General features: G+C 44.6%; 2 protein-coding genes across 3 annotated transcripts; one reads left to right on the top strand and one right to left on the bottom strand.

Annotated features, from left to right (window-relative positions):
* Positions 1–81: 81 nt before the first annotated feature.
* On the bottom strand, positions 82–2,655 carry LOC127769479 (uncharacterized). Of its 2 annotated transcripts, none has more exons than XM_052295064.1 (3): positions 2,533–2,655; positions 2,300–2,377; positions 82–1,648 (listed from the first exon to the last, which is right to left on the bottom strand). In XM_052295064.1, the coding sequence occupies exons 2-3, from the start codon at positions 2,364–2,366 to the stop codon at positions 405–407; spliced, it is 1,311 nt and encodes a 436-aa protein (XP_052151024.1). In that variant the 5' UTR covers positions 2,367–2,377; positions 2,533–2,655; the 3' UTR covers positions 82–404. The 2 variants fall into 2 exon arrangements, with proteins under 2 accessions (XP_052151024.1, XP_052151023.1); XM_052295063.1 differs by having other exon boundaries at positions 2,300–2,372; positions 2,533–2,640.
* A 1,439-nt stretch (positions 2,656–4,094) lies between these two features.
* LOC127769387 (protein LAZ1-like) lies at positions 4,095–7,992 on the top strand. Its single transcript, XM_052294945.1, has 9 exons — positions 4,095–4,255; positions 4,752–5,030; positions 5,131–5,187; positions 5,269–5,377; positions 6,023–6,207; positions 6,297–6,385; positions 6,584–6,845; positions 6,968–7,216; positions 7,337–7,992. Exons 2-9 carry the CDS (start codon positions 4,878–4,880, stop codon positions 7,643–7,645), a joined length of 1,413 nt encoding a protein of 470 aa, XP_052150905.1. The 5' UTR covers positions 4,095–4,255; positions 4,752–4,877; the 3' UTR covers positions 7,646–7,992.
* The last annotated feature ends 5,026 nt before the right edge of the window (positions 7,993–13,018 follow it).

The following is a 13,018-nucleotide window of genomic DNA, read 5'->3' as shown; positions in this document are numbered from 1 at the left end:
CCTATCATTCTGGAGTTTATTCATCCAAATCCGCTTACGAGACCTTTGTTGGGACCATTAGGTTTGCTTCTTAGAGAAGAATTTGAAAGAGTTGGGCACCTCTGAAGTGCAATTTTTTTACATGGTTGGCAATCTACAATCGTTGTTGAACAGTGGACCGGCTTACAGAACATGGGCTACAACACTCGGATGCTTATAACATTGATAAGTTCAGTACAAGTCATTGTAAGCACACGACAATGATCTGTTCCAGGCTTCCAGCGAACTTCTAAAAGGCGGCAAAACAATATATATAACAATAACATTGATAAGTTAAGTACAAGTCTGAAGTCAATGTAAGCACACGGCAGCAATGATCCGTTCCACGCTTCCAGCAAACTTCTAAAAGGCTATGTGGTACTCTTTCAAAGGCCGGGGCTGGGGGTGATCCAAACTTCAGAAATAGGGAGATAGGTCGAATACCCACGCTCACAAGAAGGGAAAACATCCTCAAATATCTGATTTTGCAAGTCGTAAATCCCTACACCTTTCCAACCTTCCCGCCTAGAAGGAAAATGATCATCGTTACACAAGCAAGGTGTTGTGAAGTAGACACAGCTGGACCTAAGCTCTGGAAAATCCCTGATGGGCAAACACACCGAATGATTTTGTCCAACAAATATCGCATGCTCCCGAAGGGCTGCTGCTGCAACCGCAGATCTTAATCTTACCAATCTGTTATTTTCAACCTCAATCTTGCATAGCCGTAGCTCAAGTCTTTTAGTACGATGAACACGTCGAGAAAACTTTATTTGCAAAAGATCACCCCATGGTGTTGACACTAGGAATCTGAGGAAAACTAAAGGGTTTTCCGTGTTCCTTTCGGTGAAAAAAATCTCCTTTCTTGGTTCACATGGATTATCAAGATCCAACATCTCAAGAACACCATACATAGTCAGGGTGTAGAACCTGCCTTTGTGGTAGACGCAATCAGCGTATCGGTCGCCGCTACCTTGGGTTATAGTTGAAGCCAATCGCCAGCGACCTTCTATTGCACTTGCAAACGAGACCCGATTAGCAGAGCTGTGGATGATCATCGCGACATAGTCACCACCTAGAGAAGGAGCACATGACAGCACAAGCTTCTGGTAGAACCAGACACCAAGGAATTTTGCATCACTTTCCTTGTGCTTTCCAAGGCGATATCTCACAATGCTTCCTTCACTGTCATAGACTGCCTCCACACACCCTAGATCAGTGATCGGCGGAAGAGGGATTGTGGTAAAGGTAAATGGGTTGTAAAGCAAAAGATTAGAGAGATTATCAGCAGCAGCAAGCGAACCATGAGATGCACCAACCCAAGCCACTTGTGGCAAATTAACCTCATAAGTCTTGTGGCCATTGACAAGGTCGTGGAATTCACATCCCATAGGGCACTGCCATTTGCAATTGTTGAGCAAGACATCATATTCCAGTTCATGTGGAGGCTTGTCAGACCAGGACATTAGCCATGGTGTGCAAGAACGAGGAACACCTGCAGCTATGGCAGCACAGCACCATGACTTGCAGACATCGGCTACAGCAAGGGCTTCTGGGAGCTCAAGGCTATGCAAGATGCGGTGAAGGAGATCAACTGGGAGGTCTGACCAATGGCCACTTGAACAAGGATCTGATCATTGTAAACATCAATTGCTATTTGCTTTATAATGCATTAGAGAGCAATTTATATACATGCATCAAATAAATAAATCGGTGTACAACAGAAGAGCCCTTTTCCGATGATTTTTTTGTAGTAAAGCAAATATAAGTTCTTCTTTGGAAACCAAACTTAATATAACTTGGAGAAAGAAACCCAATACAGACGCCACCACAAGCTTGGAAATAATTCCATTTCATGAAAGAAAAAAAATACAGGTAACCCAAAATTTGAAGCTAAATTTAGACTGTTGCTTGGAGATTGAAGTGGATCAAGGTTCAAAAACCTCCTGGATAGGGAAATGAATGCATCGAAATGATTACCAGGTGAAGGCCAAATCTTTCAGATCCGGAGAGACGACTAAACGCAAAGATCAAATACTGATTGAGAACACGTTTACTGTAATCCTATTCACGTGATGCAACTGAGCGAAAAATCACAGTAGAAAATAGGCATTCCTGTTATACCCTGTTAGTTTCTTTTAAAAATCACATCTTTGTACCAAAAGCGAAACAAATAAATCTGCCTTATCTTATTCACTGTATTTCTTGAACTTTCAAAGGTAAAGAAGCGCATGCTTTGTATCCAGGGGTTGAGACTAAGGGCAAGTTTAGGCGGCGTTACCTGTAGCGGGCGGTTTGGAGAAACCCTCACCGGATCCAGGGGGAGGATAAGCTGGAGAGGTCGCCATGCCGTTCTGTGCTGCTCACAATCCCAATTTAAAAGGTAATAATGGGGGAAAGAGACCTAATTAGCTAAATCCGAATCCACATGGGAGGCGGATAAGAAGAATCGATGTCGAAAGGGAGTTGGAAACATGGAAGCAGCGGCGGACGGGAGGGCGAGAAATCACTCACCGTGGAGGGCGCCGGAATGGTCGTCGTCGTCGAGACGTCGACGAGGTGGTTGCCCTCGCTGGTCGCAGCCGCCACGGTAGCTGCTGCTGCGTGGGCCGGGGGCATTGGGCAAACCGCCGCCCACCAATTCTCTCTATGGGCCGGGCCCACCTGGTGTTTCCTCCATGGAAAAAGTACACCGAAGGTCCCTTAACTTGTCATCGGGATAAAAAACATCCTCGAACCGCAAAACCAAATATACGGGATCACTTAACTATACAAAACTGGTCACAATAGGTTCCTCGGCGGTTTTGATCCCGGTTTTATCCTACGTGGCGGCTAAGTCAGCATGGGACCCACGTGAGTCCCACATATCAGGGTAATCCACGTCAGCCTCATCTCTCTCTCTTTCCCCTCTTCTCTCCCTTCCTCATCTCTCTCTCTCTCACACTTATCTGCAAGGTAGCCGGGGTGAGGCAGGAGTGAGGAGGGTGGCGCCGCAGTGGGGAAGCATGGCGGAGGCGCAGGGAGGCCGCCAAGCTCCTCCCAAGTACAAATCCGGCGTCGGCATCGGCTTGGCGGTGGTGGCGAGGCAGGAGGAATGTGGCGAGGATAGCGACGCCATGAGGGCGCTCGAGGACCAGTGCCACGACGGTGAGGAGGTGCGGGGAGGCCGGCGTCGGCGTCGGCTTGTCGGTGGCGGTGAGGCGAGAGGAACGTGTTGGCGTCGGTGTCGAGAGCCGGAGCGGCAGGAGACAGGGACAGGCGCGACGGCGGCGGCTCGCTAGGACCAAGCGCCGTCGTTGCCGAGAGCTAGAGGACGTCGCCGTCGTTGGGAGCTATAGGGGCAGGTGGCTCATTGGGGCTCGACTTGGACGACAATGGCGACATTGAGCAGGCGGTGCGGTGGTGTTGGCGGGTGAGTGCGGCGGTGGCGGGCAAGACCGCTCTCGGCGCACCGCCTTTGTGCCGTGCTCCTCCTGCTCGCGCATGCCGAGGCGGCCTCCGACCAGGATTGGCGCCGCGACGCCCCCAAGCCATCATCGTCCCCAGCGCCGGTGAACCTCGCAGAGCCCCTCCCGTCGCTCACGTCATCTCGCCTGCCGCCGCTTCGCCCCTTCTCCCTCCCGTCCTCTTCACGCTCCCGCCGTGTTACCGCCGCAACTGCCCTCCCCTTCTCTCGCATCGTCACCACCGCGTCGCCGTGTTTCCCCGCTGCAGGCGCAGGCTGCTGTCGCGGCACCGCTGCCCTCCTCTCTCCCGCCTTGCCTGCCGGCCTTTGAACTCGCCGTTTTGCCTCGCCCAGAAAAAGAGAAGAGGAGAAAGAGGGAGGGTGATGATGTGGATTACCCTGACATGTGAGGCTCACGTGGGGCCCACGCTGACTCAGCCGTCACGTAGAACAAAACCGAGATAAAAACTGCCGAGGGACCTATTGTGACCGGTTTTGTATAGTTAAGGGACCTCGTATATCTGTTTTTACGAGGACGTTTTTATATCCTGATGATAAGCTGAGGGACCTTCGGTGTACTTTTTCCTTCCTCCATCCCTTCGAAAATATTAAGGCCCACAGGGCCACGGGGCAGGCGAGGCGAGCAGCCACGACCACGACGACTCCTCCTCTCCCCCTCTTCTCCCTCGCCGACGTCCCGCGGGAAATCACGCGCGGAGGCGCCGCCGTCGGCCGGAAGCCGCCGTAGATTGGCCGCCTTCGCCGCTCGTGGCCTCACGTGTGCTTATTCAGGTCGGGTTCCCTCCACGAGCGAGCTCCCCCCATCTCTTCTGCTCACATCCATGTGTAGGGGCTAGGGCATGTTACATCAGGGGGAGGCGGGAGGTTGTTTCGTGTGTGAAGGCGCCGCCGTGTGCTTCCAGGGTGGGGGGGGGGGGGAGGGGACGAAGCGATCTTAGGTCGAATTTCGTGTGCTTCCATTGGTTAACTTGCAGCCACAGATTCGATGTCGCCCTAGCTTCTTTTCCCCGTACGCTCTCGTTCTGGTTGGGTGGTTGGGTTGGTTGCTTGTTGTCTCAGTTCTAACTTCTTAAACTTTAGTGGATTCCAGGAAGCACCGAGAGAAAATTCTCTGATTTATGGGTAATCTATTGATTGATTTGCGTTGTTGAGGGGCTTTTCATATATACAGGATACGAACTCTTTATTATCTATCTGCAGATAATAGTTTCTCTGCGTGGATCATGTGAATTTGTCAGCTTCTGATTGTTTTTTTGGGGTGAATTAGGTATTGAGTTCAACAGCTGCTATGCATATGGAGATGCCCGCAACTGTGCAGAATTTCATTTTGAATTATGCTGATTTCTGAGGTCTTGTGAGACCATAGGAGTTGGAAGAAAATTTTTGCACAACCATGAAGGTCAATCTTAGGCTGCTCATGCCCCTGTTGGCGCAATACACCACGCCAACTTGGGCCACTCTGGTTGCGGGATTCTTCGTGCTGCTCTCTCTTTCCCTCTCTATATACCTTATATTTGAGCACCTCTCAGCGTACAATAATCCAGAGGTATGTACATCCCTTTCCTGCGCCTTCTCATCAATTTTAAAAATAGTTCTGTTGACAAGCATACACTCACTTTTTTTGGGTCCTTGTTTACCTTCTGCAGGAACAAAAGTTTGTTCTCGGTGTTATCTTGATGGTCCCATGCTATGCAATTGAGTCGGTGAGACATCCAAAGCAATCTTCATAGGTGCTTACTTATTCCAATGATATGTGTGATGACATTGTTCTCCTTTTGGACCAGTATGTTTCGTTGATAAATCCAAATACCAGTGTTTACTGTGGCATCTTGCGTGATGGTTATGAAGCATTTGCTATGTACTGCTTCGGAAGGTATATTACTGCATGTTTAGGTAAGTTATATCAACATACATTGAGGATGACCACTAATTTGTTACATTCAGCAGCTACCTTTGACTGTGGTTTCACATTTAGTGTAATGTTCTCTAAGGGTTTATTTAGCGCCAATATTTAGGATGTTGCTTTATATAGTTTAGATATAACGAGCTCATTTTCTCAGAATAAGCATGACGGCACGAGACATGTTTTGAACATTGCAGTCTTATGACATGAATGAATGATGAATGATTTCATTCTTGTGACTACTTTTGTGGCTCTGCCTTTATATAAATCTTAGAACTGGAAAGCATGCTTTTCTCCATAGGATTAGTGTGTAGTAACTCTCCCAGAAAAATAATGTAAGCAATGCGATCTTATATTCTTATAGATCGCACCATATGCTAAGCTTCTTACTGGTTGGTGCCTTAAGATGTTATGATAAATTGATACTTAGGTAGCCTGAACATGATGAAGCTTGTTTCACTGTTAAGCCAAATTTGTGATACCTTCATTTGTGTCTTTCAGTGGCATTGGCCATCTGTTGTAGTTTTATTTTACTTGTAAGTTTTCATGCCTAGGCAATGTAGTGTGCTAGTGTTCAGCTCACCTTGTGTGTTTTAGCTGGTATATGTGTATTTACTGTGGTTGGTTAAATGTAGGTGGGGAGGATAAAACAATAGCTTTTTTAAAGAGGGAAGGAGGCTCTGGTTCCAGGCAACCCCTCTTGGATCATGCCTCTGAGAAGGGAATCATACATCATCATTTTCCTGTGAACTTCATATTGAAACCCTGGAGATTGGGGATGCGTTTTTACCTGATTATCAAATTTGGAATCTTCCAATATGTATTTCCACTACTCTATTTTTCCTTTTCTTGCTATTTACTAAATCTGGAAGATTGAGTTTGATTTAGTTAAGTATTTTGCTCATGCAGGTGATTATAAAGACAGTCACGGCTAGCTTATCTCTTTTTCTAGAAGCTTTTGGTGTATATTGTGATGGAGAGTTCAATTTGCGATGTGGGTAAGATAGTTATACCTTTAATTATTTTTTACTCATATGTGGGAAAAGGGCAGTATTCGTACTCTGGGTCTTATATATGCATCAGAGTTGACATTACATCCAGAAGTTAGATTGTCTGTCATCTTCATGATTGAATTGTCTTGATTTGCTTGCACATTGTCTCACTTGTGTTTAACTCCACATTTTGTTGTGATGCAGATACCCTTATTTTGCTGCAGTCCTGAACTTTAGTCAATATTGGGCCCTGTACTGTTTAGTAGAATGGTATACGGCTACCAAGGATGAATTGGCACATATAAAGCCTCTGGCTAAGTTTCTTTCTTTCAAATCAATAGTATTCTTGACATGGTGGCAAGGGGTGGTAATTGCAATAATGTATTCTTTGGGCCTACTTAGAAGTCCTTTAGCCCAGAGCTTGGAGTTGAAATCGAGCATTCAAGATTTCATTATCTGCATAGAGGTACTTATCTTTCCAAGAACCATACGAGTTATCAATGTTTTGTCCTAATAAAGAAGCTGCTTTTCCTTGATGTTTTTGTGATATTGTGGATATCTGATAGCATCGTTCTCCCGCCAACACAGATGGGCATTGCTTCCATTGTTCACCTCTATGTGTTCCCTGCGAAGCCCTATGAGCTGCAAGCCAACCAGTCACCAGGAAACGTCTCAGTACTCGGGGATTATGTATCCTCGGACCCTGTAGATCCTTTTGAAATAAAGGAAAGTAACAGACCCGCCAAATTGAAGCTTCCGCAGTTGGAACCAGATGAGAGAAGCACAACAAACATAAAAGAAAGTGTTCGAGACTTCGTGGTTGGCAGTGGGGAATATGTGAGTTCTACAAACAAATCTTGCCTTTTATGAATACATATGTTTGATTTTTCACATGGTTACATGAACTTATTAGCATGTGCTGTTGTGGGCCATCGTCCTCTTTTTACTATTCTATAGGTGATCAAGGATTTTAAATTCACTGTTAACCAAGCTGTACGGCCAGTCGAGAAGCGGTTTGACAAATTGATGAAAAAGAACAAGAAAAGCCAGGATGACAACTGGGTGAGTGCAGTGTCACCAGATAGACCGGTTCGTGGAATTGATGATCCTCTGTTAGGTGGTAGCACAAGTGATAGTGGGTTCACGAAGGGCAAAAAACATCGGAGAGCTGTAAGCACGGTTGCTGCTGCGGACAGTTGGGGAGGTGGTGATTTGGCATCTGATGGCTATGAGATAAGGGGTCGACGCTGGGCCGTAAAGAACTAATAATGTTAGACATTCTGGATTGGTGCACTTGAATCCACACTAGGTGACCTTCTGCATTACTCGCCAATTCTGGTGGTTTGCAGGATTTGCTGGTAACCTTCTGCATTACTCGCCAATTTTGTTGCTCATAAACTGGAGTAGTTCATGTTGTGCTGTATAGAACTCCTGGTACGATAGTCTCTGTGCATAGGTTATTGTTTTTATCTTCTTTTTTGTTGATAGGTACACTTTTCTTCTTTTTTTCACAGTATTGATAGGTACACTCAGTTGATTTTTTTAATTAAAAAAAATGAGACCAAACATTGTGATGAATAGCAGATTGATAGTAAAGGAAATGTTGATAGTTATGCTTTGCTTTCCTGGTAGGTACTGTGCATTGTGTTCTGTATAGCCAGATGACATCATTTTCCTGAAATTCAGGTACCATCTACCCTTAATAAAAGGCTGGTCAAATGGTCCATTAGTGGGCCTGTTTGAGTGTTTTAAATGGGCTGTACTAGCCCAAGTAAATCTCTAGGAGTAGTTTCTTTTCTGTGCCGCGTGCACCGACAGAGTGGAGCTACAAATGAAACACATGCGGTCCATCAGCGAATAATTAATCATATGTACTCCACTCGCATTGACATTGCCCTCAAATTGGGATAAACAAACTCAAATTCAAGATTCAACTCGACCACTCCTACCCAAACTCCAAAGTAGTATACTAACTCCGTCCTAAAATAAGTGCAGCTATGGTTTTCAGCGCTCAACTTTGACCATTCGTCTTATTTGAAAATTTTTTTAAAAAAATTAAAGACATAAGTCACGAGTAAAGTACTATCCATGTTTTATCATCTTATAACAACAAAAATGCTAATTATAAAAAAAATTTAAATAAAATGGACGATTAAAGTTGGACGTGAAAACTCATGGCTGTACTTATTTAGGAAAACTCATGGCTGTACTTATTTAGGACGAAGGTAGTACTAGGGTATCCTTCTCGGTTCTTGGCAACCTAGCCTACCAATAGCGGCACTGATCTGCAGCTCCGATTCCCAATGTGCACAAGGGTGCATCCATCCCGGAGTAGAGGGAGGAAAACTCCAAGCACAAGCAAAGGCGCCAGCTGAGCCATGCCAGAATCTGCTTCCTACCAAATCCAATCGGCAGCTGGCCACATTCCTCTCCCTGTCAGATGGGCCCACTCCCGGCTCGGCCTAATTTAGAGCAAGGATAATAATATAGCTCACTCCTTACTATTATACTATTAGTCCATCTTAAAATTAACACATATAATAGATTAGCTATAAGTTAGCTATGATTTTCTTCTCCTCTCTCTATCTCTTACTTATACATTTAATGTGTTTGTCTTGGAGTTTGTGTTAAGCTAAATCTTATATGAGAGTCAACATCATTCTCTTTTATTTACCTCTCTTCTCTACATAAACTTATAGTAGGCTTATAGCTCACTATTATACTTGCTCTTATGCCTCCTGCCCACCATTGGTGGGGGTGGGGGCCCACCTGTCTGTCAGCTACATCATTCCCCGCGATCCACTGCCAAGCTGGACTCTGTCCCCCTTCAGTTTACTGGTTCAGGGCGTTGCATAGGAGTAGTAGTTCTACGCCTAGATGATGAAATGCTACAGATGATGAAATGTTTACGGAGTACAGTAGAACAGTATGTTGGAGATCTGAGAAGCTCATCAAAAAGCTCGTATTGCTTCCATGTACGGAGTAGTACTGATGTAGTACTACGAAATGCCAAGTACAGCAGCTGTTACTCCTATGTTGTGCTGGAGATTTGAGCAAAGCTGAAAAAGATTACTCCGTATGCGATGCTTCCATATACTGTATAGCAATGCTCAAATTCTCTTGGTTAATCATACTTATCCCATACTTCCGTCTCTGTTAGCTTCAAAACTGATAACGTAACAAAGATGTGGTTTCGATACCTTTCCTGATTTTTTTGTTATCTTATACTTTCTCCGTTTCACAATATAAGTCATTATAGTATTTTCCACATTTATATTGATGTTAATGAATCTAGATATATATATCTATCTATATTCATTAGCATTATTATAAATGTGGAAAATACTAGAATGACTTACATTGTGAAACAGAGGAAATATGATTATTAAGCTAACCTTATCAGAATTCAGAAACCAGTGTCACCATCTAACAGTTGATTTCCAAAATCCCAATCAACTTTGACACTTCGTCCCTCTCCTCGCGCATCCAACACACAACAACAACACAATCATCAGACATCGCCCTCCTGTTGGTTCCACTCCAAGCAAAGCTGCTGCTGCTGCGACTGCGAGAGCGAGGCCGTTATGCTTCAGACCTGCAGCCTGCAGTGTGGTCGAGGCGGCTGTGGGTAGCCAAGCCAACAAATGACTCCGGCCCCAGGCAAAGCCACTGTATCCTGTGCTCCCCCCATGTGCTCCCAACATGCTCGTCAGCTCTGCCTCGCGAATCATTTGGGCTTTCGCTTTTGGTTTGGTTTGGTTCGATCACTTCGCTGCAGTGATTACTGATGAGGTGTAGTACGAAGAGCAAGTTTAATAGTGCAGCCTGTTGCTGACTCTAATTTCATACACATCATCTGCAGGTAATTTAAGAGCTAATCAGTACAAAACGCGTTGGTCCATCTGCTATAAAACAAATTTACTTTATTATATGTAGGGCCCGCCATTTCAGCCTTTTACTCTCAGCAAGCCTGTGTTACCCACGTGCATGTAGGTTTGGAGCTTGTGCCAAGCCGGCGATAAAATTAGCGGCCGTTTTACTCTCTCTCTCTCTATTTTTCCATCTTCCACGTATGATATAGCCAGCGTATGGGTATCTATTGTACCTGCTCTAATGAAGCTGCTTACGATGAGACGACACCTGTGCAATGTCCTGTTAGTCTGTAGAAGTTACTCGATCGTTTGTGATGTTGGGTTTAACATTATTAAGCCGTATAGTAAATTAAATCCAGCTCAGCTGCCTCTCCATGATTGATCGGCGAGTGGGTGCTACTAGCTCGGATGATGATGATGCATAATTGCATATGCTCCTCTCCTGTTCTTGTGATCTTATCGAGCACGTATCCTATCCCTTTCCGTAGATTAGGCATGTTTAGTACTACTACGTACTACGTACTGATGATAATAATACAGCGGTTGGTAGGTTGCTTGCTTTCAGTCGGAGTCAGCCATGGGCCTCGCCGGCTCGTCGCCTCTCGTTGCATGGAAATTGGTCAGTTGGAGTTGGTAGCAAGCTTTGTGGATGGACCGCCCTTGCTGTTGGACGAAAGCTCTGCCAATGGGGAAAGGGAAATGATCTCCGAGTCTATTTATGTCAGATCATGCTGGAGACAGACAAAATAACAGAGGAGATTAAAAGGAAGCACATGTCCTAAAGCTAGCTAGCTAGCTAATCAAAGATTTTCCCTGTTTAGTTGAACATTTGCATGCTGCTTTGATGGTCTCCCTCTGTTTAGTTACTACGGTAGCAGTACTGCCAGTACTACTAACTACCCCCTTGTGATGACTGATGAGTGCTGCACTTTACAATACTGTAGTAGATCTGCTGTTTTCTCTTCTCACTTTCTCAGTCTCAGCAGCTTCACGCCTTCACCTACCAAGAGTGCTCACGCAGTCACGTGCACGGCAATTTGGAAATCTGTATACGTTGGCAATTTGGTATTCGTGGCTTCAGCCAGATAGATATACTCAAAACTAAAAACCGATGTACAATTAAAAACGGCTGATAGCTAACGAGACAGAACGTGCTGGTTCAGCAGCATGTGTAGTACTCTAACTGCCTCCGCTTTATCCGATTCGCACGTAACCAGCGGATGCCTCGCACGGTGGCACGGGCGCACGGCCTGCTCTCTCTCTTCGCCTCTTGGCCGTGAGCTTGTGACTGCTGGTTGCTGAGCAAAAAAGAGATTCGGATTCCATTTTGCTGTGCTTCATCAACCGTTGCACACTCTGTCCCTCTCTGCTTTGCCGTGCAGAACTGAAGACTGCAGCATAGTAGTAGCGGGGCCCCTTTTACATGTATGAAGATTAAGGTCGGATACGTGAAACGGAAAAATCATTAGCGTATTATTAATTAAGTTTTAATTATTACAAACTTAAAAATAAATTTATTTAATAATTTATAGCTGCTTTTATATAGAAAATTTTCATACAAAATATATCGTTTAGTGGTTTGACAAACGTACTAATAAAAATTAAGATAGAATCTACTCTACATCTTAATAAAAAAAAAGGAACCATATTGCCACGTATAATGCTCGTGTTTTAGGAAGATGGGAATATGTAGCTTGTACTTGTAGTACTGTACTCCCTACGGTCGAAAATAAGTGATGTTAGAGTACAGTACGATGGGCACCCCCTGAATTCAGGCAATGGTACGTTGCTGCTGGTAGTGAGCACGCTTGACAGTATCATGTACTATGCATTAGTAGCAGCAATTACGTTTCGGTGATTAGTGATGTTGCCAGATCATCATGTACAGTACTTACTGGCCTTTTCAGTTACAGGTGTACACTTGCACAAGGATTCAGGGAGAGAGAGACAGAGACCATCAGACCACCGACCTCTGCACTCCCCAAATATCCCTTCGTCCTCTCGTGTGACCAAAGAAATCAAGAAAAGTTCAGTATCCACACCGGCGCCGGTGCCATGGAAAGGACCAAATGGATGGTTCTAATTAGGCATCAAGTGCAGCACATTAATTAATTCTCCATATCATCCCTGTTTTGATTAATTAGCAACCAAATGGGCTTTTATCACGGGAGGAAAAGGGTCCCGAATCACACCAGACAGCCATTGAATGGAGTTTTGGCCAACTCAAAAGGGTGGCCGTAAACAAGTGCATGCTATCTAGAGAATAATTTTGTGTACACATGGCCACAGGTAATCACGTACACATGGGCACAGCCGAATTGTCAATTATAATCATATAGATGTCGTTTGTTGGCGTTTCCCTTTCTCATCACACACAAACAAATAATTAATAATTTATGGCAATCATATATACATAAATATTCAGCCGAGGTTATTTTTGTTTTCTACTGATCATGCATCCAGCTGCTTGATATTCCAATGCATTTTTATGAGACTTTTTGGTAGAACCTTGGGGGAAAAAAATGATACTCCTACTTGATCAGCTAAACTGAGCTTCTCTTTTAAGTAATGGATGTTTTGTTTAGCCGTTGATACTGCAGATCATGGGAACACCCTAGCCTCTAAGCCATGTTAATTACTAATTAGAGCATCCCCTTTTGAAAAAATAATATTCTAGTGCTTTCTTTTCAATGTCTGAGACCGTGACCAAATCAGTGCACCAGATTTCTTGGTTGCTTCATCTAGAAGAGGTAAATTAAAGAGTGAG

This window comes from Oryza glaberrima, chromosome 4 (assembly GCF_000147395.1).
Source record: "Oryza glaberrima chromosome 4, OglaRS2, whole genome shotgun sequence".
NCBI lineage: Eukaryota > Viridiplantae > Streptophyta > Magnoliopsida > Poales > Poaceae > Oryza > Oryza glaberrima.
The sequence above is the reverse complement of the archived record's forward strand: the minus strand, read 5'-3'. Positions and strand labels throughout refer to the sequence as shown.